The sequence below is a fragment of the Diachasma alloeum genome, unplaced genomic scaffold (assembly GCF_001412515.2).
Source record: "Diachasma alloeum isolate Michigan unplaced genomic scaffold, Dall2.0 Dall_scaffold_00288, whole genome shotgun sequence".
Lineage (NCBI taxonomy): Eukaryota > Metazoa > Arthropoda > Insecta > Hymenoptera > Braconidae > Diachasma > Diachasma alloeum.
In genome coordinates, this window is record NW_021680427.1 from 2,373,622 (window position 1) to 2,396,755 (window position 23,134).

General features: G+C 36.9%; 2 protein-coding genes across 3 annotated transcripts in view; one reads left to right on the top strand and one right to left on the bottom strand.

Annotated features, from left to right (window-relative positions):
• The window catches only part of LOC107038798 (tyrosine-protein kinase receptor torso), a 30,451-nt gene extending 28,368 nt beyond the window's left edge, over positions 1–2,083 (top strand). For both annotated transcript variants that reach the window (XM_015258080.2, XM_015258081.2), the window contains exon 17: positions 599–2,083. In XM_015258080.2, coding sequence (XP_015113566.1) covers positions 599–764 — 166 coding nt within the window. In that variant the 3' untranslated portion in view covers positions 765–2,083. The remainder of the gene's footprint in view (positions 1–598) is intronic.
• On the bottom strand, positions 812–22,994 carry LOC107038797 (dnaJ homolog subfamily C member 13). Its single transcript, XM_029126158.1, has 7 exons — positions 22,927–22,994; positions 18,365–18,632; positions 15,053–15,898; positions 12,950–13,393; positions 6,586–11,373; positions 4,892–5,132; positions 812–3,698 (listed from the first exon to the last, which is right to left on the bottom strand). Exons 1-7 carry the CDS (start codon positions 22,992–22,994, stop codon positions 3,583–3,585), a joined length of 6,771 nt encoding a protein of 2,256 aa, XP_028981991.1. The 3' UTR covers positions 812–3,582.
• Between the last annotated feature and the right edge of the window lie 140 nt (positions 22,995–23,134).

Genomic DNA, 23,134 nt, shown 5'->3' on the forward strand with positions numbered 1-23,134 from the left:
AATGTTCTTCGATCTTGGCAATCGTATCTTCTGTTCTAACTGAGTGTGGTGGACCAGGAAGATCGTGACGGCGGTCCTCAATTGTATAATACTTCATGAACTTATCAATTACTCTGGGAGAGAAAGTAGTAAATACTTGAAAGTTTTAGTCAAACGTGAGGTTATACGATGAAGTCAGATGAATTTTTTTTTTACTCTCATCTTCTGAGGGTGTTTTGACTGGCTACTTTTTTACTTCCATATTTGGTACGAAAGCCTCTATATGCTTCAGTATAGTTTTTGCCTCTAGTATAAAAACACTCGATAAGATACACTTTTTCTTCATTTGTAAGGTTACTCATTTTGAAGTATACGTAGTGCTTCTTGTAACGTCTCAATAGAAACTGACAACACTCTAGTATGTATCTAATGGGTCTAACCTTCCGGGTCTCACTAGTAAGGGAAGACATGTGGGTATACTTTAGGCAACTTCCCATTTGTCACCGGAGTCTCTGATGTCACCCTGTAAATTCATAAACCGCTAATGATCGAATAATGACCCTCAAACCCCTAAAAACTGCATCCAAAACTCACATTATCGTTTAATTTATTCCCAAAGGTATGATATAATGCTTTCCTGCTGGCGCACGAGACCCCGGAGTAGACCGACATTCACGGACTTGAAACGTAATCTCGAAAAATTATTACAGACTGTTGGCCACCACGAGTATTTAAATTTATACGATATTCACAATGATTCACGCAACACAGACACCTCCGAATAAATAAATCCATCGAGTCACCCGAATTTATCATTAAAATCGCGTCATAATCATGTGCAAAATCTCTTATTTTTTTATTATATATATTCCATCCGTACATAAGAATCTGTGGTACAATTTATCTCAATATCCATATATGTACATAATCTTACTTCTTGAATCTCAAAAACTCATAGTAATAACATGGAAATAAACTATAAAGCTTGTCCTTTGCGTAGCTTATCAGTAGATTTAAATGATTAATTAATATTACAAAATGTTACAGTATGTTGATTTACACGTTTTATGGAACAATTCGCACCGGCGTTAGCATTACCTCTTCGAATACCAAAAATCCATCGATAAATGAGTAGATTTCTGTGTCCAACGAGTGTGAATATTTCATTATTCATCGAGTAGCAATTGATTTTTCATTTCCAATTGAATTATTCATGCTCTTGACACAGTTAAACATCATTATTCTCAACGATTCCTATTGTACAGTCGCAAATCGTTGATCAATAACATCATGATGTTTTATTTTCATTTTCATTTTTGAAATGATGATATGAACCAGAAGACTGATATCAATCTCTAAATAATAGTAACTGCATACCAACAGAATATCCCACATTTTTACAGATTAAACTCATCCATGTTCATTGCCTACTGAGTTTTATAGGATCTTTTTTACTTTCTGTTGTTAGAATTTATTCTACAGTTGTGAACGTGACTCGGGCAGTAGGCCTTGCTCACTTATGATCTTCCTAAGATCAATGTTACATCAATATATATTTTTATGATTAAAATCCTTCTGCGAGGTATTTACAGACTCGGGGATAATTCACTTTTGGACTTTAGGCGTTTTTTCTTTGCGTATCTGTAACGAATCACGGACAAAAGAATGCAGTAGACATTTTTTAAGTAAAATTTTCCAAGTTTTTTTCTGGAATTTTCCAATGAGAAGAAAAGAATGCAGATAAAAAAATTATAAGTCATTTTGAGGAGAAAATATATCAATAAAATAAGTCGTACAGAAAGATCAAGATCTATTGATCTATTCCACGAAATAGTAAACATTTCTATTGGATTTTTTGTACGTGATGGTTTTTTTAAAAGCAGGAAAGATGATTTTCAATTTACACCGAGAATTTTTGTTCAATGGAAATTTAAAATTTAGCAAAAGGAATACCAAATAGATCTCAAATCCTCGAGAAATACCAATTGTTGAATGTTGTTTTTGATTTAGTAAAATACTTAGGATAACTTTAGAGAGATAATTTTATCTGATGTACATTATTTATGATAATTTGTTCGTTCTGAATAAAAATGTTCTCTCAGAATATTCTGTGCATTTTATTACATGATAATTGTCTACTTTGGTGCTATCACGAAGCCTCCTAAGTACAAATATGATTAAAAAGTGAACTTGCATACGATAAAAACAGAAAATTCCTCCATTCAGTTCACGTACAGACGTCTAAAAAAATCTAGCAAACTCTTTTTTATGATAAAAAAGCATATTTTCAGTTGATACTTTCATGGGAATCTTAGTCGACACCTACACTTGATACTGGATTAATGGATATAACGATATAAAATAACTAGGAAAACTGAATGCCTCTCTCATAGTTTCATCTTTCATTTTTATAATACGTGTAAACTTTACATTGAGTCAAAGCTGAAATATTTCATGGAGTCACAGTTAATCACAGATAAATCCGTTCCTATAGTTGCGAGAAACGATCGGATACTGACCTTGAGAGTCGTTGGCTCGATTGCTTCAATAATTATTAATTAGTTGGTTCTACCACTAATCAACACGGAACTATTCATCATTCCATTTTATTACAGGATAACTGAGCACAACTCATTTCTTCAGGCGGACAATTCATCACATTTAAAATGCTTCTTTACAATGAAAGTGAAGAAAAAATAGTATATTTCGATACGAGTGGATGAACGTATTATTGGCTCCGTGGGAGGTGTGTATTTTTCATCATAATGTGTAGAGAGAAATTTCACTTTACGCATAAGTGATAAAAAAAGCTCTTTAAAAAAATTTGTAATATTTTTAAGAGTTTTTTTTCACACTTTAGCCAATTTCCTCCATTGATAATTGTACTGGTGATCAGCTGTCACTTTTGTCGGGAATTGAGAACAGAAAAATCGCTCTTACTTCCTTTTTTACGCCCCCAATAAAAATGACAGTTGATGGACAGTACAATTTTCAATTGAGGAGATTGATTTATAGTCGGACCAAAATGGCCTTTCCCTTTGGAAAAAATGATTTTCCTTTGTTTTCATTGACAAATCAACAATTTGACAATAGAAACCATGGAAACTCGTTATCTGAAACTAAGTTCATGCGAGAAAGGAAGTTTTAGTTGGACTATAAGTGATTCGTAGTTCATCGTAAAAGTGTAATACAAAAATTCGTAAAAATATTATAATATTTTTCAAAGAACTTCTTTTTGTAGAATTGTCTAGTTGCACTGTGCTATCTCCTCTATTGAACTCATTCCGCAATAAGAATTAAAAACGCTCTTTCACAATGCTCAGATTTTTTTTTACTTTTTTCAATCCAAATTCATAATTTTCGGGGCATCGAGTTGAAATTTCGAGATAAAAATCGAACATAGAAAGCAATCTAGACAACGTCTGGCAAATAATGCAGCCGGGCCTTCATTATGAAGAATTTTCCATGTGATGAATTGTCCGAGTGACGGAATGTCTGACTGATTAGTTGTCCATGTGATAATTTTCAGTGATGAATTGGCCAGTAACATCACAGTACTGTGTTAGATAGAGGTGTTACCAATTATTTTGAGGGCTAGGCGTATCATACATGATCATTTCTGTGGTTCAGCCTGTCTTCTCTGTCTACTGGTGGAGGTGCACTAGGTATTTGAGCACTTGGGCCTGCTGTTAAATATCCAGCCGATACTGGTATACCTGCTGGAATACAATACAACTCCGTTAAAAATGGTTAAGAATTTTCATTTCCATAACTGATACCATATTTGATAGTTTATATTTTTTTCACACACCTGCACGGAAAGTTCGTACTTTCCTCCCGCTCATCAAAGAGCAAAATGCGAACTTTCCTTTGCAGGCGTGTTAAAAAATAGCATGTGCACCTCGGGCGGGAAAACATGACTTTCCGCCCTTGATGCACAATATACTATTAAAGTTTTATTTTGATAGTAAGCCATTTTTAGAGGACGTAGGCAGATATTTTTTTTGCTAATTTTATCTTCAGAAAAAATAACTTGACATTTTTTTTTTTCAAATCATTCGTTTCCGAGATGAATGAACGGCTATCAAAGATATCGAATTATTAAAATTGAAAATTATACGAGGAAATATGAGACAGTAAGTAATTAATCAGGATTTTTATGTTAAATGATTCACGTATTAATAAATTTCATAGAAAAACTCAATTAAAAATTCTTTTCGAAAGTGAATTTGTTGTTTGCGCCGATTTCTATCCAAATTTCTTCAATGGATTTTGATTTTTCTAGGCAATTGTTTTATATCTTCAAGACATATGAATGCATTTTTTTCTAAACTTTCTCTTCTACGACAGAATTACTTCACATTTTGTCCTAAAACCATTCGTTTTCGAGGTGAATGAATAATCACCAAAACTATCGAATTGTTGACATTGGTAATTTTACATGGGAGATAACAAGTAGGAATTTTTATATTCGATGATTCACATACGAAGAAATGTTATTAAAAAAATCTAATGAAAAAGTAAGTTTTTCGTGTGCGCCGATTCCTATTTAAGACTCTAAAATTCATAGACTTATTTTTCTCTACGATTTTTAAAAATATTTTCACATTTTCTCTTCAGACATTGTTCTGAATAAATTCACTAGCTTCTTAGCACTTAAAAAAATTCTCTTTACAATATCAAAAAAACAAGGAAAACTCATGCTGAAGCATTCCTACAGAAATATGAACGGGATAATTAATATATAAAAATCATCATCCATTGACTACACACATATTCAGTCTTTTTTTCTGTCATTAAAATCGAATGGTTGTCTATTTTCCAAACAGTAAAAACTGAAACTCAAAAAAAAATGTCCAGGAATTGATGAATTCCTCAAAATAATAACAAAATAACTAGCTGCATTGCATACCTGTGAGATATCCAGCAGTAGGAGCATTCGAAATAAACAAATCATGCTTCTGGTCTTTATACTCAGCCCAGACAGACGATTTCTCCAGTATCGAATTGACTCTCTCCCCCAGGAGTATACTCCTGGCCATAGCTTTTAAAGCTTTAACAATCTGAGCTTTAGTAGTCGCCGGATTGTCAATGAGGTCGAGTCTGCCCTCCAAAATATTCAGCAGATAAGGTACCATTTCCGCCTCTAGTGCCTGCAACAAGACCCACAAATCCATCTCAATCCCTGAATAATGATCGAACAATCGCGTGCTAAATGAAAAAAAGTCGTATAAATCTAATCTAGGGAACCCAGAAAACAATTTTTGCCAGTGCCATCTAAAATGTAACAGGATATCGGCAATTTGTCGACAAATTGTCGACATACTGTTTGCTGGAAACGTGAAATCTGGACCTTTTGGGCTGTTTAAAATCATTTTAACCCAACTTTTGAGCAGGGATCAGAACAATCATCAATTTCAAAATAAGTTAAATTTAGCTTCTGTTAAGGCCCGTGTGTACTATCTTTCGAATGTTATCTGGATTTTTTTTCTCTTTCGTAATAAAAAATTGTCAATTGAGTGGTACATCATGTAGAAATTCCCAAAAATTATGATAGAATGATGAAAAAAAAAGAAAAAATTCTGAACTTTTTCAAAGAGCGTTTTTAATTGAGATTCAGAATGAGTTGAAAAAAGTGGAAATTACAAATATCTGATTAGCTCTAGCAAATTATCTATTAGCTGTCATTTTCCATGGTGGATAACAAAACACTAACTCCTCATGGGAAGTGACAGCTAGGTATCTTAATTTTCAAAACAGTGGTATGTAGTCATCTGCCATTTTTATGTGATAAAAGTGTCATTAAAAAATTCTCCAAAATATTACAACTTTTTTCAAAGAGCCTTCTCCGTAATAAATGTGCAGTGGGGGAAAAGATTTACGAAATCAGTCTTCGCCCTGCATGATATTGGGTGACAGGCCGCCATTTGTCACCGTAAATCAGATACATTTTTCAATTTCTTGTTATTCAACTTATTCTGAATATAAATTAAAAATGCTCTTTGAAAACATTAAGAATTTCTTCTCCTTTTTTTTGATTATTCATTCATAATTTTTCAAAACTTCTGCATGATGCAGGACTTAATTGACATTTTCAGATGACGAAAGATGAAAAAAAACATCGAGATAACGTTCGAAAGATAGTACACTCGGGCCTTAAGTGGAAAATCGAAAACAACTAATTGGAAAGAAATTGATTCAATTCAAGAAGATGAAATTGGCTATGAATAATATACAATAGAATAAAATAAGCAAAATGAGCTTTCGGAAGCATTGCTAATTTATTACCAACAATAACTATACTATTCGCGATACAAGATCAATTTCCCACTTGTTAAATTTCGATTAGTATAATTAAACCTTGATCAATGTAACTCAGAAATTCTTTAATATTGAAGAATCGGAAGATCGTTGGTGATCCCTTCCACTATTGGAGAAATATTTGTGGCAAAAGGTCGTATGCGCCAAAAAATAAATTGTCCTCAAAAGTTGTGTCAAAATTCTTCTGCCGAGTTCAAATCGTCCAGATTTGATATTCCCTAGATGAGCTTTATACGACCTTTTTCCATTTAGCCCGCGAATTATAGAATACGCGTCTCAATTTACCTGCTTAATGAGACGATCCTCATTAGTAGAAAACAATCTATTGAGCGTCTCACAGGCGACAGCAATCATATCCTTCCTGGACTGCATGGCAAGCTTAAGTGGGCTAATACAATCAGTCTGGCATATTGAATTTATGCAAATCTCACTTGTGGCTAATTGATGCAATATAAGTATGGCCGCTTTGTACACAGGTGGCTGACTATTTCTCGTTGCCATTTGCCTGCACAGCCTCGGTATATGCCCCAACGAGGGTACCTGATCAGCCAGTGCAGGTTGAGCCTGAAGAAGACAAACGAGTGCCTGAGTCGTTAGTTCCAGCATATCAGCATCGGTTTTATCCCTTGACATGAGTGATAAAGTGGTATCCAACAGATCACTCAGAAATTCCTTTGGCTTCCTCAGTGCCCAAGCTGGACTGGCAACGAATAATCTCAGATAAACACCACCAACAACAGGCTCATTGGTAGCAACATCGATATTACTCGGTGCCTCTGGTAGCTTGAGAATCCCATTGGGATTTCTCCTCTGCACTGAATAATAATCATCCTTCAACTCTGCCACCATTCTCGACACCTTGGCCTTGGCTTCGTCATCCCAAATCAACTCAGGATTTTCATGTTTCGTCTCAAACATGTGAACACATTGTTTTGGAGCATCACGAATGGCCTCGCTGAATAATCTTGGAAGAAACTTCGACAAATCTAACTTAACTTTTGGCCCTGCCAATTTATCAGACGACATCTTAGCAAGTAGATCAGCTGCAGCTTCACGTATCTGAATATTACTCGAGTTGCAGAATAAATCGAGTACGTATATTACAGCCCCTTTCGCCAGGGCGTCCTTAACAATCTTCGTGGTGCTCATCAGGGCGTACAATGTCTCCAAAGTCAGGAGCTGATGTTCCCTCAAAGTGTGAAGAGTCAGCAGTAAATGAACAACAACTTCATTAGCCGCAATATCGTTGACACACTCATGATTCTTCGTCACATTATTGATGACCTCCAACGCTCCCTTCTGAATAGGCTTGAAATTATTGCAGCTCAGGAGCCCGAAGATCAGGTTGAAATGTCCGATGCACTGCATCTCGATCCCCGGATTGTTCTTGATGACGTTCTTGAGGGCCTCCAGAGACATAACGATCCCCTTCAGCCTCTCCTGATCCTTCTTGGACAGGGTCATACTGTTGAGTGAGGCCAGATACTCAGAAGACTTCGACAGAAAATCCAGGAGGTCAATTGTGAACCCCTTGGGGTTCTCAATGGGGAAAGTCGGCTGTTCATTGTACACCTTAACGAATATCTCCCCGATGACGAGCTCGTCGTTGTGAGCGCTGTACTTGAAGTCACTGAAGTCATGCTCAAGACTGATACTCCCACTCAGCTTCTCCTGCCTCTTACCCTCGAGGTACTCATTCAACTCAGCCCTAGTCCCATTATCCCAGATCAAGTAAGGATTCGAGCAGTTGGAGTTCAGTGTCTTGAGAATCTCCTCAGGTTTGTCCTTGGACAGTTGTCTCGCCAGGTAGGGGGTCAGGAGGCTCTCGAGAGCAGCAACAGTCACTGGATTCACTGGAGTCTCGTTCTCCCCAGTCATGTAGCCACCGAGTTTGGCACAAGCTTTAACCGCAAGTTTAGCTAGATTATTCGCCACTTCCTGTCTGTTCTCCTCCTGACTCCTCTCCACACCGCCCTCCTCCAGGGTGTAATCGTAATTGAACATGAACAGGAGTAGATGCCAGAGGGCTCCAGACTGCAGCAGCTGCATCTGGAGGATGCTGTCAGTCGCCAGGGACGAGACACACTCGGTGGCAACCGAGCACAATTTCGTCAGGTGTTTGAAATGAAGGATTCTGCAGAGGTCCTTGATCAGCTGCGGCAGCTCGACGATCTTGTCCCTGCAGCCTCGGAATTTCCCAGCCACAGCGAAGCACCTGGTGATGTGCGTGCAAACCTGAACAGCAACCTCGTCGGATTTGCTCGAGTTACTCAGTACAGAAACGCATCTTGTGTAAGCTTCCAGGAGAACCTCGAGCCCCCCCTCACGTCGCAGCTCCTCGGCATTGAGTGCCGAGCAGTGGACAGTGTGATAACACAACTCAGCAGCTGCTGACAGCAGTGGCGCTGCCTTCGAGAACAGCCTGTCGTCCTCAGTCTCCAGTTTGATGGTCTTGATCAGCTGGGGATAGCCCGCGTACTTGTAAGGCCTCAACTCCTCGGTGTATCGGTGGAAGAGAATGCTCTGGGTCCTCAGGATCAGGACGATGTTGTCAGGATTGGGTCCGTCTGTTGTCCAGCAGCTTCGACTGCACAAGAACTCGTAGGCTTGATTCACAGCCTCGAATTTATCCCTTCCCTCTGGGTTCTTGTCGGGATGGTACTTCTGGGCTAGTTTGTAGTAGGATTTACGAACATCTGCCTCGTTGTGCTGGTGCCCTGTCTGCAGACCCAGGACTTTATAAGCCTCGTCCACTGTCATTATGGGCGGCTTCTTCTCTACCTCTTTCTTCCAGGCGTCGAGGACGTCTTTCAGTAGATGCACCGGCTCGGGGATTGGCCAGTTGGGGAATTTAACGGTGTCGCAGAGGTGTCGAAGGTAGAATATCTGGCAGAAGAGCTCTTTCTCCAATTGGGGATAACGAACAGCTGGAATCGCTATGTATTGGTACCTAGCCATCGTGTGGCTTCGTAATCTTGGAGAGAAGTCAGCAATGTGTGCTGCTACCTTCTCGATCAGCATTCTTCTCATCTCTGCGTTCCAGATTGCCTCCGGGGTGTCGTAATCCCCGAGGAATATTTGCGCGAATTTCTCAGCTCCATGATTCTCCAGGTAACTTACCATGGCGTCCGGTAGTAAAGGGCCTAGGATGCTCCTCTGCATTATGTCTGGGGGGGTGTTGTCGTCACCCCTGAAGGCTTGTTTGGTGTGCGTCAGCTGGAGGAATCGAGCGATTGGAAGGACGTTGGAGCCGGTGTACATCAGGATGAAGTAGAAGACACCTGTCAGGTAGATCTTTGATACGTCTGGGTTGTCCCTCATTATCTCGCAGAGAAGAGTGGCCACTCGCTCCACCAGGACTGGGTCGAACGTGAGGAGGAGTTGGACTACGTGGGGAAGACACTGTAGATCTGACAGCAATCTCTTGACCCTCGGGAGGGGCCTGATCACTGCGTTGTCAGGGTCACGACTGGGGTAGTATTCACACATTTGTATCAAAATATTGAGGATGAGGGTGGCCAAGTCACTCTCGTTCACCACTGGTGTCCCTTTGGCCACTAGAGTCCATTTCAACTGGGGAACTTGGGAGATCATTCTCCAGCCGTCCAATCCCTGGGCCCAGACCTTCGTTTTGTGATTGACTTTTCCAGATGTGTACAAGTCCTTCAGTTCTTTCAGGCTGACAGGACCAGCGCGATGATCTCCATCGTTGTAATACCACTCTCGTTCCATCACCCTCTCCTGCTCGGGACCCGCCTCGATGACGTTTGTCTGCGCTGGAACAACTGCTCGCGATGTGTGGAGATGCGCCAGGGCTAGAATGTCCACCAGTGCTCGAACGCCATTCTGATCCATTATGTCTTTCACGTTTTTCCTGTGGAGGATCAGTTTGTGGATGAACATCACTAGTCTGTCACGCTCCGCCCTGTCTGTGCATCGTTCCAACATTCCAACAATGTACTTTGTGTCCGAGAAAGGGCCAATGTCCTCGTAGTAACGACCGTAGACAATCGTCATCGCCTGCAAGCAAAGGCACTTCATTTCTACTTTAGTGGTTAACAGGAATCTGTGGTAAAGGTCGTTGAAAAATTCGTAGGATTTTCGAATTGGGCTGTCTGGGCAGTCCTTCTCCAGCAGTAGTCTCAGGTAATAGTCCCCAATCTTCACCTCGTCCGAGAGACACTGGTACTGCACTTCGAATTCTCGATGGTTCCAGGCGATTAATGTACCTCCTGAGAGGTCTTTGTCAGCTGTGAATGCTCGGATTTCATTCTCCAGTGCTGTTCTCAGTTCCTCACGGGTCTTGTGGTTCCAGATGAGGTTCGGCATCGAGTGGTCTTGATTGAATTTGTAGTAGAATAGCTTCCAGTTGGCCTCGGATTTTATTCTCTCTCGGCGTTTACGAAGCACCAGCTGTCGTTCTTTGATCTTCTCTCGGCGTTCGATTCCAACGCGTGCCCCCCAGTGCTGGAGGGCGTTCTCCAGGTGCTTCTCGACAACTCGCATCTGACGCTCGATCGCCATCCACTGGGGGCCACGTTTGTTCTTGGACGCATGGTCGATTGCCATTTTTAGATTGTCTCGGTTGTTCAGGCGTTCCTCTTCGAGAAATGAGTCTGGGACTTTCTCCTCGGAGTCGAGGTAGGTGAGGAGACCCACTGGGAGGATTCGTTTGAGGAGACCCATGGCTGTGGGGTGGCCAGTGACCCAGAGACCCACCAGGTGTCTGCACAATTGACGGTGGGTCAGCAGTCTTCCGTCGCTGCCCACTGTGAACAGACTGTTCAGCAAGTGTCTGGGGAGGGCTCCCTCGGCTAGGGCTAGTTCTTGCATCTTCGCCGCGACTTCTGCGGCTCCTTCCTCTATTATTGCTCGCATTATCAGGCCCGCGCCTTTTACTACTGCCAGGGAGGGGTGCTGGAAGAGCTTGAAGAGGGAGCGCCCGCGGGAGGCTACCATCTCTAGGAGATTGTCGAAGTGCTTACCATCGGTTGTCTCGCTGTACGGGACGCAGAGGGCGAACGTTAACAGGTCCAGCATGGCGGATACTACCAGAGCTCCTGTTCCATGATTCTGGAAGGGGAGCGGCCAGTGGAGATTATTTTTTGGGATGTTAGTTGATGTTTTTAGGGGGATGCTTACAATTTTCGTAGAAAACTAGCGGATTCGCTAAAAGATTGTGTTTGATTTCTATTAGAGATTTATTACACCCTTTTCGCCAAAATTCACGTTTTTCGAATTTGTCCGGTACATTATTGATCGCATTGATGTGAAAAAATATAACGTTTTTACGTTTTATCATTAGTGACTCACAAAATTTCATGATCGTGCAATCATTTTCCTGCGTTTTTTCTAAAACTTTTCGGACATTCATAAAACTTTTAAAAAAATGCAAGAAAATGATTGCACTACCATGAAACTTCGTGAGTCAGTCAATAATAATAAAACGCACAAACGGTGTATTATTTCGCGTCAATCCGATCAGTAATTGGCCAGAAAAATGAAAAAAAACCTGAATTTGGGCCGAAAGGGTTTAGTATATCCGTAAGCTTTCGGTTAGTTTTGGGCCGATTCTATTGAAAAATTCTTAAGCTTATCTGCTGTTTTCTTTCGATAGAAATGTTCAATGGAAAATATTCCACGGACAAAGTAAATAGAATGTGATCTTTCTATGTAATTTATGAGCAAATCGACGCCAAATCAAGAGCCAAAAAAGTTGATGCTCGGTATTTTGGTCTCAATTTTTTTCTGAAAAGACGGCGGTTATACAAAAATTTTGAGAACAGAATAATTGAAAAATATTGATAATTGAGGGAGTTATGATTTTTTGAAAATGGCCAGTTTTTACCCCAAACTTTTTTTTTCCAAATTGGCCTTAATATTTCTGCGGGGTTTCAAGCTATCAAATCGCCCTTTGGCACACTCCAAGGGCGAAAAGAGTGAATTTTTTTTTAATCTGAAATTTTCGCCATTTCGAAATTTTTTAATCTGAATTTTGGCGCCAATTACAGTTTGTCTTTCAGTGTAGTTCGGCGATTATTATTTTTTTTCAGTGGGACAAGTATTAAAAATGACTGAAAATCGCTATTATTCATGCAATTATCCTCTAAATAAGTGAATATCCAATTGAATAATTAAAAACGAGTCGATTCGATTAAATTCTCGATTACCAAAAAATGAAAGCTCCTTGAAAAATGTATTTCCGTTGTATAATTAGAAAAAGGATACTTTGTTACTCAAAAAATCATACTGAAGATGGATAATAGAAGATATAATGAGTCTAACCTCCCCTCTTTGCTAATATGTAATTCAGACAGTGTACCTACTATTCTAAATATTCTATTCAAAACTCTATTGCAGACTCTATTAAATATAAAAAATCAAATTCTGTTGAATTTACAAGATAAATGAAAAATTTCCTGAACAATTGAGTACTGAATCAAATTCAAATTCACAACATTGAAAATTCAAACGCAACTATTACTCAAATATAAAAAAACTTCAAACAGTATACCTAGTTTCTAAATATTCTACTCAAAACACTAATGACGACATATGGATAAAAAAAATTTCACAAGTCATCAAACGAATTAGTATTTGAAAAGAACATTACAATCCCCTTATTAAAGTTGAATGTCAATATACTCACAACGTGACCAATCCACATATCCAGTAAACTCTCCAGGAATTTGTTGCTGCTCAGCAAACTGCTCTTGTTCAACTGTTCCTGCCTCAAATCACAGTCATCATGCATCGCCTGCATGAGCGCACAGATGCAGTCAATAGCAGCTTGAGCCACTCCACAATCCTGCCTCTTCAGCGCCTTGACAACTTTATTCCCAATGGATTCACGAAAGCCAGGCAACGTTGTGAACGCCATAAACCCAACTTTACTCGCTACCAGTCTCCTCAGGGCATGGAACTGGGCCTCCACCTCGGCATTAGTCTCCAACTCTCTGCTCACCAGCGAGCTGAGTGCACCCAGGATAATCTTGTCCTTGTTCTCGGTGAATAACCCCTGCAAGTAGTCATTCATCACCCTGTGTACACCTAGTTGTATAGTCGTAACAGTCCATTCAAACGGTTTGCAAACCTGGACAAACATTATTCAAAAAAAAAAAAGAAAGAAACGAAAATGGGTTTTCATCGAGAGAACAAAAAACACGGAGGTAGTCGGAGGCAATTGAACCGCTCAAATGGTGCTGAAAGACATGCCTATGGAGATCCAAGCATCATTTCATTAAAATAAAGGAAAAGAAAAACACAGGAAGTAGTTTTTCAGAGATTTGATAGAATATTTAATGCTATTGGAATTCATTAAGTAATGAAATGGAACAGCTTAAGCCCACGTGGATTATCTGTCGAACGTGTTCTTGGTTGTTTTTTTTTTACTTTTTATAATCTGAGATTTTCTTCAATTGCCATTCAGGTTTACATAGCCCTGGAGTCTAAAAATTATGATTGTGCAATAAACAAAAACGTTGAAAAAAACTGAATATTTTCAAAGAGTGTTTCTGAATAATATTGGGAAATAAATCCAATAGGGAGGAAATTGCAAATTAATAATTGACACTATCTAATGGTTGTTCAGTCGTCGTTTGTCTTAGTAGCCAATGCCTGTGAGATCGTTAGTTGCCATGATAAATTCAATAGCGAAGCGGTTAAGTCTATTTTGACTATTGGCCAGTTTTTTGTGAATATCTCGGAATCTAAAAGAGATAGAAAAATTTTTCTCATGACCTTTTTTATAACCCTCAATTGACCCGATAAAAGAGGTCATGAGAAAAATTTTGGTATCTCTTTTAGATTCTGAGATATTCATCAAAAATTGACCAAAAGTCAAAATCGACTGCACCTGGTTCACCGCTTCGCTACTGAATTATACATTTACAATTTCCTCTCTGTCGGATTTATTTTCTAATCTTTATTAAAAATGCTCTTTGAAACTGTCTAGTTTTTTTCTACTTTTTTTATTGTGCAATCATAATTTTTAGGGATACCTACGCGACGTAAAATCCAGTGGAAATTGTGATATATTTTAGATTATGAAGATGGAAAAACAATCGAGATAACGTTCGAAAGATAATTCATGCGGGCCTTAAGTGCAATATTCGAATCTTCGCCAAGCAGCTGCAGAATAATTCAAGGAGTAAGCGGAATCGTACATTGACACGTACGAAAAAATTGATTGGAAAGACCTAGGGCTTTTTTTAAGAAATTCTATTGGAGTTTCATTGGCATTCTGTTGAAAAATTTTATTATTTTGCGGCAATTCTATTGTGATCTATTCAGTTTTGTCGTACGTCTGTAAAGAAATATTCTTTGAAGCAAAAAAAAATCTATAGATGTAAATTTTTCTATAAAACTTATTCTATTGCGAAGTTTTCTGCAAAAAATCGTGGACATAAATTTCCCAAGTTTCTAGGATTTAATTATAAGAAACAAATGAAAAAACAGCGGAAAAAACTCATTAAATTTACACTAAAAAATTTCTATAGAAAAATCGAAATCTCTTGACTTTTTTCTATTCGCTATCCCTAATCCCTAGTACCAGCTTCACTACAATTGTTGCAAAAAATCAACAGAATTCAAATAGAACTCCAACAATATAAATTCAATAAAAATTCTCAGAAAAAGCACTAGATTTTTCCATAAAATCTCTTCACCCACGAAACAGCAGAAAAAAGAACAAAAAGTGTTATGTGATAAAAACGCGCAAACTTGGATCTCCGAAAACAAAATAAAATCTTACATCTTGAGTAACAGAATAGTGAAGTCCGCTGTACGGTACATTAGCATTGAACCTTTCCAGAATTTCAGCAAAAGTTCTACCCCCAGGTGGCTGTTGAATGAACTTAACGTGTGACGTTTCCACCTCCTCATCAACAGGTAAATTCAAGGGTCCCAGCCTCTTCCCCCTGGCAATGGGGCACATCTTGACATGTACATCACGATTACCAGAGGCCCTGACCCCATCCAACAGACTCGCTAGCAGTGAATCCCTGTCAGTTGCCATGTAACTCCTCATCTGTCCATTCAGATACTGAATAGTGAATAACTGAGGGTTCGCATTGTCCCTGACTAGTGCGAATATGTCTGAGAGGGGTCTCAGTGTGCAGATGTTGTAGGTCTGGGGATCTCTCTCGAGGAGACAAGTGTCGGACAGGCACAGTGTTCTTCTCTGGGGATCAGAGTGTCTCGAGGATATTTTATGTACAGTGAACTCAGAGACACTTGTTATGTGTTCATCCCCACTGAATCTACCGAACCGCTGGACGAGAAATTCGTCAAGGGGTACTGTCTCCTTCAGGACTTTTATCATCACTCCGAGATTCGTCTGGGCTGATTCCACGATCTTTCGCTTAATCTCGTCAATCTGCTGGGATGCGAAGAGGTGGAGACGACCGAAACCACCGCAGACTATTACGAAACCATCGGTGTAGTCACGCATTGTTCCGATACCCTCGATGTCTTTGTAGTAGTAACTCGCGAGGACGATGTTCGTCGCTGGATCCAGTTGGTCCAGACTGTAGGGGGTTATCTCCAGGACCACCGGGAGCCTTGTGTCCGACCAGTGGTGCTTGTAGGCTGGGTATCTCTGTAAGTAATTTCGTTTGGTTTTTATTGAAATTGCTATAATGGGGGAGGGAGGGGATTATTTATTTGGGTTGATGTGAATTTCTGTGGGGGATACATACGAGAAAATTTTGTAGAATGGGCCATTTAGATATTGTGTTACTCGTTTTTTGGAGTTTTAAAACGCAGAAATTGATTTTAACAAGTGGCCTTACACAGGGCTTGATGAAGTATAATTTTTTTTTCTAAGAATTAGCAGTTCGCTTCAGAATGGATTAGTCGAACTAAAACAAAAAAGTGCATATTCGGTTTTCTGTTATTTATTTCAGATTAGGAGGGATCCTTCCTGAAGTTTAACCTCAGGAAAATTCAATAGTTTTTTTTAAAGACAATTTGAGATAAAATTTTTTAGTGAACTGAATTTATTTTGAAATAGACAGACTGAGTGAAAACAAAATGAATGTAAAATTTGATATCGCAGAAGTTCATGCTCCTGATACATCAATGTTGATGTCTCCTCGGTCGTAAGTAAATTATTTAAATTTTATTTTTCTCCTGAATGGTTTTCCTTAAACTGGCCGTAAGACCAGTATAACGTTTTTGCTGATGAATTCAACCGAACTCAACCGAGATAACATCGAATCGAATATTTTAAGCCATAATTGAAAAGATTTCGACGATTATTTTTTGAATGATCTAAAAATGATCTAAAAATAATATATTCGAACTCCTGAGACCAAAATTAGTCATCATCCACAAAAAAATGGAAATTTCAGATTTGACGAATAGAATGCTTCCATTCGGAAGCCAGAAATAAGAATAAGAAAAAAAAGGCAAATAATGAGGTGAAAAATGAAGTCTTCATGGGATGCTCTTAAAACATTTTTTAACTTATTAAATTGTTTTCATCACACTATTCCGAAATTCCTCTTTGTGAATCTTTGGGATAATTTCCCGAACTGGTGGAACCTCTGTTTATCTCTTGAGAAAAGGCGACAAGAACAAAATTGCATTTGCAATTTCCTCCATTGAAAAAAAAGTCTATAGAAGTTAATTTCTCTATATAACTCATTCTACTGGGATTTTTTCGATAAAACATCGTAGACATAAATTTTTCAAGTTTTTTAGGATTTAATGATGAGTATTTTTGAACTTATCTATTAAAATATCGCATGGCAAAATGAAATTTCTAATGAAATTCTAAAATGATTCCACTAAAAAATCAATGAAATCCTCCCGTGGCTGCCCTGAGCTTCCTATTTATATTTTTCATACAACCATTCTTATCTTGAGAGGATTAAATTTCAAAACGTAAGTAGCATATCCGATTACTCAGAACTCAGCTCCATTCTAAGAACTCAAATCACCTGAATACCTTCATTAAACGATAAAAGACAAGTGGAGAAATGCAGTTTCTTATAAATGAGTATAGCTATTCTTGTTAATAAATCAACAACTGGCTTCCGAATGGGTTCTTTTTTTTTGAATTCGTATTTCACTATTCTCTTCTTTTAGTTTTTCATGTCATAGTACTATCATCAATTGAAATGTGATCTAAATTTTTCGTATTATTTCGTTCTATCAGATAATTCTACATTCAGACCCTCTCAAAACTCGAATTTATTTTCAGTTCAGGTTTAATCAAGATTCAATCACGGATTATTCAGTGTAGAGTCGGGATTTAATCCAGGTTGACTCAGAATTCAGCCAGAATTTAACCCAGATTCTGTTAGAAATTACTTGGGACCAGGGTTTAATAGAGAGAGATTTTGATATAAAAAGCTCATGACGGTATTGTATAACTTGAAAAGCAAAAATGCTATTCTTACCATTTCTCAGTTTGATTAAGAAGCTATAGAAATATACTTTTCAAGCCCTGATTTAATTCCTCTTACTGATAATTCTTTCAGTAACGATGAAAAAACCGATTTCCCCTTTCAAATCGTATAAACAATGTGCTGTAGCTCATCATATTCTGATGTAATCACGAGGGCATTGTTATCAATTTTTTGAGCCATGATTAATTCCGTTCGGATGACAATTATTTGAGTAATCGTTGAAAATCGATTTTTGAAAAAATACATTTTTTTAAAATCTGTATGAAAAATTGGATTTTAAATGGTGTAAATTAATAGAGCTTATTAATCCACATACATGAAAAAATTCATGGAATTCGATTGTTCCGTTTTAAGAAAATTGCATATTCGGAATTTTTCGTCCATATTCATTTACTCTAACACGAAAAATTGAAAACTTGAAGTTCAGCAGTTACAAAGTGTCCATTCGGAACCAAAAATCATATAAAACCGCTCAAACAGAAATCCCAACGTCTGGTGATTCCAGAAATACAAAAAAAAATCAATTAAACAGAAGTTCATGTTAATGGATCATTATAACGGAGACATTCTCTCCTAATCGCTCTAAAAGCCACATGCTGACTGATAACAACTTATCGACAATCAGAAATAAAAAATGAATAATGACTCACGAGTATCTCCCTCGGCTTTTCAGCAAATTGGTTACGGAATCTGAGGGCCTCTGTCAGCAAATGTGATCTGTGCTCCGAGCTGAACTTCATCGTATCAACTTTTCTCTCTTTTCTCATTGTTATACTGAACTCGTGCAATCCAATTTGATTTCTGTTTGTCGGCTGTACACTTATGAAATCCGCGTATTCCCACTTGTTGGTGACTTCTAAATTGCTGGGATTGTAGGTTGTTATGCCCATGGATCCAATTGAGAAAATACGTTTGTATCTGCAACAATCAAAGTTTGACGATGTTTTTCTGACCGATGAGATTAGTGATGAGATGGTTATTGGCCTCTGCGGTCGTGAAGCGATGAAATGAATTAAGACTTCAATGCAACAATCAATATAATTAATTTTTGGCTGAGATTTCCGGTACACTTTTTGGAAATTTTTATCAGGTGATAGTTTCACTGAAATTTCGAGGAATTTAGTTATTTAAAATTCTCAATTTGATGAAACAATCCATGAAGACTGCGAATTTCAGTTCAACTATTCGGGAAAAATCAATAGAAATCAGATCAATTCAGGTAAATATATTCTTGAATCATTAAATAATGGTAAATTCAGGGCAATTCAGTGATGAATGTTCATGTTTTGGTTAAAAAGTCCTGTGAATTAGGGAATTCTCATCTTCCTACACCCAAAAAATTTGGAATTTTTAGAAAAAAAATCGTTTCCATAATTTTTTTTCGAATTGAATTCATTTTCGCTCGCTTTAAAATTACTACAAAAATATCCCTAAACTTTCAGCCGCCGTATCTTGATTTTCCATACAGTCTACTATCAGACTATTCGGCCTATCAGACTGAAATTCATGGAACATTAAATGTACCATTTTTCAGGCGACGTGAGAAATAGAAAATAAATAAAAATATTGTTTCCCTGGAAATTAGTACACACTAAACTTTCCACGAAACTTCAATTTCGTTCCAGCAGTGCAAAACGATAACAACTGATTGTTCGTTCATATCCAACAGAGAAAACGAACGTTTTGTTCGGAGAGTCATGAAATGAGTTAATTACCCTCGGAATACTCACTTTCCCTTCCACGATGTTTCTCTATAAACTAAATCTGTGGGTACTTTTTCTAGAAGAATTCTTGGGCATGAAGTGTCAAAGTTTTTTTCTAATTTTGCAATAAGAAACAGAAAAAGATACAGCGGAGAAAAATCAGAAAATTTATGTACAATAACTCCTACAGAAAAACGTTTCAAGAAAATCATTCATATAGACAGATCAACACCTATCGACTTTTTCCTATAAAAAATCAAATGGTAAACAACATGCTGAAATTATTGAAAATTCGGGAAATATACCGATTTTTCAAACAAATCGCTCAGAATTTGGCTGTTCATGCAATGTAAGAAATAAAAAATAATAAAAATGTGACTCTTCTGATGATTACTAAATACTAAACTGCCCATTAAATTTCAGTTTTTTTTCTAATAGTGTTAACTGATAACAACAGATTGTTCGGTCATATCCAACAGGGAAATCGAACGTTTTGTTGTGAATGGATTGTAATGAAATGGTGGACTAGCCTCGAGATTCTAAATTTCTGTCTCACGATTGTCTTTGACATGAATTGTCAGTTTTGTTTTTATTTTGCCATAAGAAACAGAAAAACATACAGCGAAAAAACGTTTCAAAAAATCATTCATATAAAAAATCCTATATTCTTCTTATAAAAAATCATACTGTACAGAAAGTACTAAAATTGTTGAAAATTTTAAAAATTTACCCATTTTTCAAACAACTTGCTGACACCCTAGCTGTTCATGTAGCTTAAGAAATAAAAAACAAATAAAAATGTCACTCTTCTACTGATTACTACATATTCAATTACCCATTAGGTTCCAATTTTTTTCCAACAGTGCTAACTGATAACAACAGATTGTTCGTTCATATCCAACAGAGAAATCAAATGTTTCGTTGCATGAACGAAGAGTAATGGAATGGGTGGAATAGTCTCGAAGTACTCATTTTTCCTTCCACGATTTTCTTGGGTATCAACTGTCAAAGTTTGTTTCAAATTTTGTAATCAGAAACAGAAGCGGAGAAAACTCGGAAAATTTATGCCTAATAACTCCTGCAGAAAAACGTTTCAAAAATCATTCATATAAGAAATCCTATATACAGTGTGGATGTAAAATAAAGAATGCTTTTGTAACATCAACGAGAATAAATTGAATTGAATTGAATTGAAATCTGATATTCTTCTGAAAAATCAAATGGTAAATAAAGTACTAGAATTATTAAAAATTCTGAAAATTTACCCATTTTTCAAACAAAATGCTGGCACCCTAGTTCATGTAACTTAAGAAATAAAAAAATGAATAAAAATTTCACTCTTCTGAAAATTATCATATACTAAACTGTCCATAAAATAACAATTTTTTTCTAACAGTGCAAACCGATAACAGCGGATTGTTCGTTCTTATCCAAGAGAGCAATCGAACGTTTTGTTGTGAATGGATTGTAATGAAACGGGTGAATTAGCCTCGAAATACTCACTGTTAAAGTTTTTCTTCTAATTTTAGAATAAAAAACAGAAATAAATACAGCGGAGAAAAGTGAGAAAATTTATGCCCAATAATTCCTACAGAAAAAAGTTTCAAAAATCATTCATATAAGAAATCCTATATACAGTGATGTAAAACAAAGAATGCTTTTGTAACATCAACAAGAATAAATTGAATTGAATTGAAATCCTATATTCTTCTTCTAAAAAATCCAACGGTAAAAAAAGTACTAGAATTGCTGAAGATCCTAAAAATTTACCCATTTTCCAAAGAAAATGCTGACACCCTAGTTCATAGTTCAGAAATAAAAAAATGAATAAAACCTCACTCTTCTGAAAATTATCACATACTAAACTGTCCATGAAATAACAATTTTTTTCTAACAGTGCAAACCGATAACATCGGATTGTTTGTTCCTATCCAACAGAGCAATCGAACGTTTTGTTGTGAATGGATTGTAATGAAACGGGTGAATTAGCCTCGAAATACTCACTGTTAAAGTTTTTCTTCTAATTTTAGAATAAAAAACAGAAATAAATACAGCGGAGAAAAGTGAGAAAATTTATGCCCAATAATTCCTACAGAAAAAAGTTTCAAAAATCATTCATATAAGAAATCCTATATACAGTGATGTAAAACAAAGAATGCTTTTGTAACATCAACAAGAATAAATTGAATTGAATTGAAATCCTATATTCTTCTTCTAAAAAATCCAACGATAAAAAAAGTACTAGAATTGCTGAAGATCCTAAAAATTTACCTATTTTTCAAACAAAATGCTGACACCCTAGTTCACAGTTCAGAAATAAAAAAATTAATAAAAATCTCACTCTTCTGAAAATTATCACATACTAAACCGTCCATGAAATAACAATTTTTTTCTAACAGTGCAAACCGATAACAGCGGATTGTTCGTTCCTATCCAACAGGCCAATCGAACGTTTTGTTGTGAATGGATTATAATGAAACGGGTGAATTAGCCTCGAAATACTCACTGTTAAAGTTTTTCTTCTAATTTTAGAATAAAAAACAGAAATAAATACAGCGGAGAAAAGTGAGAAAATTTATGCCCAATAATTCCTACAGAAAAAAGTTTCAAAAATCATTCATATAAGAAATCCTATATACAGTGATGTAAAACAAAGAATGCTTTTGTAACATCAACAAGAATAAATTGAATTGAATTGAAATCCTATATTCTTCTTCTAAAAAATCAAACGGTAAAAAAAGTACTAGAATTGCTGAAGATCCTAAAAATTTACCCATTTTTCAAACAAAATGCTGACACCCTAGTTCATAGTTCAGAAATAAAAAAATGAATAAAAATCTCACTCTTCTGAAAATTATCACATACTAAACTGTCCATGAAATAACAATTTTTTTCTAACAGTGCAAACCGATAACAGCGGATTGTTCGTTCTTATCCAACAGAGCAATCGAACGTTTTGTTGTGAATGGATTGTAATGAAACGGGTGAATTAGCCTCGAAATACTCACTGTCAAAGTTTTTCTTCTAATTTTAGAATAAAAAACAGAAATAAATACAGCGGAGAAAACTGAGAAAATTTATGCCCAATAATTCCGACAGAAAAAAGTTTCAAAAATCATTCATATAAGAAATCCTATATACAGTGATGTAAAACAAAGAATGCTTTTGTAACATCAACAAGAATAAATTGAATTGAATTGAAATCCTATATTCTTCTTCTAAAAAATCAAACGGTAAAAAAAGTACTAGAATTGCTGAAGATCCTAAAAATTTACCCATTTTTCAAACAAAATGCTGACACCCTAGTTCATAGTTCAGAAATAAAAAAATGAATAAAACCTCACTCTTCTGAAAATTATCACATACTAAACTGTCCATGAAATAACAATTTTTTTCTAACAGTGCAAACCGATAACATCGGATTGTTTGTTCCTATCCGACAGAGCAATCGAACGTTTTGTTGTGAATGGATTGTAATGAAACGGGTAAATTAGCCTCGAAATACTCACTTTCCCTTCCACGAGTGTTTCGTGACCAGGAAACACGCAACATCCTGATTATCCTTGATCGGCATCATTGTCTCATGTCAAACATTAATCGCTACGAATAGTATATCACCTGCACGATCTTCTTAGAAATAATAGCAACAGCAATCTGCATCTGTCAAGTGACAAACTGACACCACTTGTACGTTGACTCATGCAGCAGTAACGACAA

Excerpts from the sequence above, each read along its gene's own strand:
- LOC107038797 (XM_029126158.1), bottom strand. The coding sequence starts at position 22,994 with ATGATGCCGATCAAGGATAATCAGGATGTTGCGTGTTTCCTGGTCACG. Across the intron at positions 18,633-22,926 it reads AAACACTCGTGGAAGGGAAA|ATACAAACGTATTTTCTCAA; the intron begins GTGAGTATTTCG and ends TGATTGTTGCAG. Across the intron at positions 5,133-6,585 it reads AGGATCGTCTCATTAAGCAG|GCACTAGAGGCGGAAATGGT; the intron begins GTAAATTGAGAC and ends GTCTTGTTGCAG.